Raw genomic sequence first — 6,057 nt, 5'->3', positions numbered from 1 at the left:
AATATTTTATATAAATAACAGTAGTATTTAGTATTGAGAAATGGTGTGTGTGTGTTCATGATGGTGATTTTAGTTTAATTATAGAGACTTTTTCCAGAGTGAGTCAGCAGTAAAGACTTTTGTAATGAAAGACACTGAACCGCCTTTTTTAATGCAATTATGTGCATATTTTTGTACAAACATATACAGCAGTTATGGAAAACAAATTATAAAAGGGTATACAGAAAGAAAAAAAAAACAAGTGCATGTGCATAGAAGGAAAACAATGATATATATATATATATATATATATGCCAGGTATAAAAAAAAATTGAACATTGAATTAACCAAAGTAAAGTGACATAGTGCTTTCTGGAAGTAAACAAAGTCTTGAAAGTTGATGCAAAAACAGGTTTCTACAGGTGTTCAATGTGTGCCCGTGTTAATACACCCTTAGAAGATTATTTGTACAATATTGCAGCTAAAAAGGCAATTAATGAAAAAAGACAGGTTATAAAAATATAATTAATACCTGCTTGTTATGTGTTGTTGTGTTATTATTGATGTTTTATACATGTCAGATTGTGAGAAATAACAGCATTGTCTTAATGTGGAGCAGTTTAATTGGCTTTTATCACATATCCCGACTCAAATAATGTGTTTCTATCAGCAAACACTAAAGTGAATAAAGTGAGCTGATCTGCTGATGATCCTGAATGTCTTGTTGAATGAGTGTTGATCGTCTGAGGCTCATCAATATTAACAGAGCTGCTGAAAAGACTCTTTATTTCATGTCAATAGTTACTGTTTTCTCCTCATTTATTATGCTGATGTCTTCAGATCTCCTGTAAATTGACACTTAAAGCTCACTTCATTGGTGTCAACAGACTAAGGGTTGTTTTTTACAAATGTGCGTTTTTCACTGACTATACTTTCAAATGTTTTTTTTCTATTTCTATATATCTACAGTAATTTTATGAATAAACAGAATAATGTTAGAATTAGAAATAAAAATGTGGTTCAATCTGTTTCTATCAGCAAACACTGAGAATAAAGTGAGATGATCTGCTGATGATCCTGAATGTCTTGTTGAATGAGTGTTGATCGTCTGAGGCTCATCAATATTAACAGAGCTGCTGAAAAGACTCTTTATTTCATGTCAATAGTTACTGTTTTCTCCTCATTTATTATGCTGATGTCTTCAGATCTCCTGTAAATTGACACTTAAAGCTCACTTCATTGGTGTCAACAGACTGAGGGTTGTTTTTTACAAATGTGCGTTTTTCACTGACTATACTTTCAAATGTTTTTTTTCTATTTCAATATATCTACAGTAATTTTATGAATAAACAGATTAATGTTAGAATTAGAAATAAAAATGTGGTAATTTGCATCAGTTGTTTACAATAGATAGATATGGATGCTTAAATGTGTCAATTAGTATATGAGTCAAAGACAAAAAGGTGTTTATATAGCAATAAATAAATAAAAAATAAATATCAGGCATATTTAGAACAAAAATCATTTGATGAAATATTAATATAATATATTTAGGATTATATATAGTGTAACCCAAAAAATTCATTAATTGATATTTTAAATCTTTATATTTTGCCACTATCCTTCACATTACTAGGTTTTACCCAATTGTTAGCAATACATTTTGAAATGTAATAGAATATAGTCACTTTTCTTTTACATTTTTTTGAATAAGTACAGGTCAGAATAACTATATTGTTTCATTTTTACATAAATATATCTGTTACGCTGAATGATGATGGAACATTATTTCACCTATATTTTGACATTTTGTTTTCACAAAAATTATTTGAAACATATAGACACTTGCATTTAATTGATTTTCTATGTATATAAAATCACTTTTGTAAATTTAATTTGTTGCAGACACTAACATTTGACATCTGATATATTTTTTATTTTGGCAGATCAGCTCCGCCCACTGCAAACACATCATCAGTGAAGCTCCGCCCACAGTGATTCATCAATAAATGCTGGAATATCTCCATCAGTTCACAAGTGAAGACGAGCATCTAATCATCAGGAAGAGCTGAAATCTGCAAAGACTATTAATGAGGACAGAGAGAAGATGAGAGATCCAGAACCCTGCAGAATCAAACACACTGAAGATACTGAAGAACTAACAGGTTGGTGTCTATTCTTCATTCATAATGCTGACGATTATAAAGCTTCAGGCAGATTTATATTTCGGTTTGCTGTAACAAGAAAAATCTTTAGAGCTGTTGAATAATTTTGCTGAAGCATCAAATAATTAGGGACACTTCCTATGAACTAAGTACTTTTTTTTTCAACTAAATTTATGTTAGATCGAGTCTCCACGGCAGATAGTTACGATCCAGTCCCGGATGCCAGATCCTGTCAGAAAATATCTGTTTTGTCTGGAGTCTGAACAAATAGTCAGCAGGGTTGTCGATACCCAAAGCCCATTAACATCAAGTCTAAACTATATTAACACTGTCAACCAAGAAGATGACTGAGCAAAGCCAGAGAAGAGCAGAAGCAGGAGACGAAGTGATGATAAAAAGGAGCAAACAAGTTTATTGAATAATCTTAGTTGCATATGTTTCAATACTCAGACTTTATCTGACGAACACAAATCCAACAAGTAGTTTTTTACCAAACACAACAACATCCCATACACCTTGAGTTTCCATTAACATTCCCTCTTATCTCTTATTCATACAAACAAAACAGTTAATGAACCCTTACAATCATCAGATTAAACAATGAAAATACATAAGCAAGGAAAATAATAAGAAAAATATAAAAAAATGAATGAATAAATTATCAAATAATAAAATGATTTAAATGGTAAATAATAATGTATTGTTTGATTAAAAAAATCTAACAACAAATTACATAAATGGCTAATGATTATAAACGAGTAAACAAATAAATTATTATGAATGAATAAAAGCAACACAAATGCTCTCTTGATGCAACACACAGGTTGTATTTGAGGATCCTCAGATCCTTCATGTTGTTGAACAAACATTAAATAGTTCTCCCTATAAAACACGAGATTTGTGCCTATTATATTTTTAAAATAATAATTTGTAGATCAATGTACCTCATCCATGGAAAGTTTCAGGGAAGTATAATTTATAAAATTACATTACAATTATCAAAATTTGGTAATGCAATTGTCTACTTTCTGCTGATATATCAGGGTTCATTTTCATGTCCTTTCACTTTTCTGCTTTTTTTTTAACGAGTTAATGAAAATTTACTGTTTTTACTTTTGTTTCAGAGTTGATTAAAGATAATGAGGAGAAAGAAGAATTGAGTGAATTTGAGGAGAAAAATCATGTTAAAAGTGGAGAAAAACCCAAACAGAACGATTTAAAGAAAAGAAGAGCCAATAAATATTTCTTCTGCACTCAGTGTGGAAAGAGTTTCACATGCAAACTTACTCTTGAGCGTCACATGAGAGTTCATACTGGAGAGAAACCATTCACTTGTGATCAGTGCGGAAAGAGTTTCTCACAATCATCAAACCTTAAGAAACACATGAAGATCCAAACTAGAGAGAAACCGTACACATGTGATCAATGCGGCAAAACGTTTTTGAGGGCTTCAACCCTGAAGAAACACTTGAAAGTTCATACAAAGGAGAAGCCACATTCATGTTATTTGTGTGGAAAGAGTTTTTCGTGTTTACAATATTTAAAATTACATCAGAAAATACATGCTGATGTGAGAGAGTACATGTGCTTTAAATGTGAAAAGACTTTTACTTCAGCAAACTATTTGAAAGAACATCAGAAAATATATGCTGCTGTGAGAGAGTACATGTGCTTTGAGTGTGAAAAGACTTTTACTTCAGCGAGCCGTTTAAAACTGCACAAGAGGATTCACACTGGAGAGAAACCTTACAAGTGTTCACACTGTGGCAAGAGATTCAGTCAATCATCAACTCTGAAAACACACGAGAGGATCCACGCTGGAGAGAAACCGTATCACTGCACTGCATGTGGGAAGTGTTTCAATAATTCATCTTCTCTACACAGTCATACAAAAAACATTCACAGTAAGTAGATCATCTTCAAATCCAGCACTTTCAGATCTGATGCTGCATCCTCACCAAATGCGACACAATAATGCATCAAGCAATAAAAATTATTGACAATATTTTCCTAATTAATGCTGTTCAGTTGCTTTGACACAATCTGTATTGTTAAAAGCACTATATAAATAAAGGTGACTTGACTTGACTTGACAAAGAAACATTAAAGTTTTCACAGTGAATAAAGTTCATCTTCATCTTCAAAACCAGCAGATTGAACTGTGAGATTCAGATCAACTCAAAGATGGAGTTCCTCTCCAAAGAACAATGTCCAAAATATTTATTTTTATATATTTTTGCTTCATGATTTAAATGGTATTGTTGTGATTTTTTTGTGAGTTTCATATTATGTTCAATTGTTTTATAATGCATATGTATCACTTGCTCTTTCATGAAGGAAAGCAGAGGTTTTTACAAACTGTTCTTGTTCAGGAAGCTGAGGAAGAGACTGTAACACTTTTAAGAGAGACTGAGTTATATTTTTAATCCTGTTTTTCATTGTGTAAGGTCTCTGTGGAACAGATCCACCAAAAAGCTTCAGAATAAACACATTCCCAAAACAGGATCTAAAGATTCCCCCACACAGCCATCACGAGATCGTAAAACTGACAACACCCTCATTGTCTGGATTAGTTTCCTCTCAACATGATAAGAGCTAATCCAATCAAGGGAAAAGAGAACTCCTTTGTCTGGACGAACTGAAGAGTCATTTAAGCAACATACGGTTAAGTGCTGCCTCGTGACCACTATGCATAAATCCATAGACCCTTTTAGGGCTGACATCACGATTACGTCACAGCTCTAGCTGGAGGCAAAACAAAGTAGACATTCAAAAACAGATCCAATTCAACAGATTGAAAGATTCCAGTCAAGTTGACAGACATTATCACTATCTCTTTGTTGTCTTCCTCTGGAGAAGAAAAATAACAATTCTAATCATGACAACACTGGGCGAAACTGTTGAAGTGTCTCGCGTCAGATATGTTAGTGTGTAATTCTTACCTGTGATCGTAACCTCTTCAGCTCTGCAGCATTTTTTGGATTTTCTTACTGATTTTGGCAAACCTGAATTTAAAAGAGTCCCTTGCTCACATACATCTGGCTAAATGGATCAAAAATGGTCTCATTTTACACAAAACACCATACATTTTAACACATAAGTGGAAAAATTCATAATTATTATTGAATTTGAAAGTGGTGGCAAAAGCCCAAAAGGCTAAATTTGTTGGTGTCCTGAGTTTTTAAACTCGGCTGTTGGACACATCTCAAATGGTGTCTTGACCAATTATACATTGTCTTAGCTCGGGGTGTTGCTATGTTTCTCCTTCCAATACACACATAAACGTGTTATTAGTCACATGGTCCAAATTTTCCCACTCTTGCAGAGTGTAAGTTACACATGACTTCTATAATAAGAATATGATACACTTTACTAAGAATTGACTGATATCATCATTCAATTCTCAAACACAAACATGCCAAACATGAATATAAACCCATAAACTATTTAATAGTTATTAAAAATGACATACACAATCAGTGATTAGAACATGACAGTCAAATGTGTTGGTTACATTCATCATAGGGAGTTATGCTTCCGAATGATATTTGTTCATTAGTCCTTTTAGCTGTTCAAAGCTGTGAAAGAGTTGGTTGGTTAGGCTTGCTTCAGCTGGCCCACTGGCTTTCTTGTGTTATGTTTGCTGTCGCACTGCTGGATCTGAAGATGATCTAGTCCCCGTGATTGTGACTGTAGACTAGATAACTGATTAAACTCTGATGTGGTTTCTCTCCAGTGTGAATCTTTTCATGTGTATTCAGGGTTTCTGACAGATTGAATCTCATGTTGCAGTTTGAACACTTTTCCAGTGTGAGTTTTCTGCTTTCAGTTCAGCATCTGTAGTAAAGGACTTTCTTACATTACGAAGGAATCTTCTCCTTTATCTGAATCTTCAGGTGTTTCTTCAGGACTG

The 6,057-nt window shown here is 33.2% G+C and overlaps 1 protein-coding gene across 1 annotated transcript; it reads left to right on the top strand.

Moving 5' to 3' along the window:
* Positions 1-2,116: 2,116 nt before the first annotated feature.
* LOC107654439 (gastrula zinc finger protein XlCGF7.1-like) lies at positions 2,117-4,005 on the top strand (the record flags this gene model as incomplete). Its single annotated transcript, XM_016441499.1, has 2 exons — positions 2,117-2,144; positions 3,269-4,005. Coding segments are annotated over 2 exons (765 nt in total), but the record flags the coding sequence as incomplete, so codon positions are not given.
* Positions 4,006-6,057: the final 2,052 nt, after the last annotated feature.

This window comes from Sinocyclocheilus anshuiensis, unplaced genomic scaffold, assembly GCF_001515605.1.
Source record: "Sinocyclocheilus anshuiensis isolate Anshui unplaced genomic scaffold, SAMN03320099.WGS_v1.1 scaffold3490, whole genome shotgun sequence".
Classification (NCBI taxonomy): Eukaryota; Metazoa; Chordata; class Actinopteri; order Cypriniformes; family Cyprinidae; genus Sinocyclocheilus; species Sinocyclocheilus anshuiensis.
This window is presented reverse-complemented; position numbering and strand designations above follow the sequence as displayed.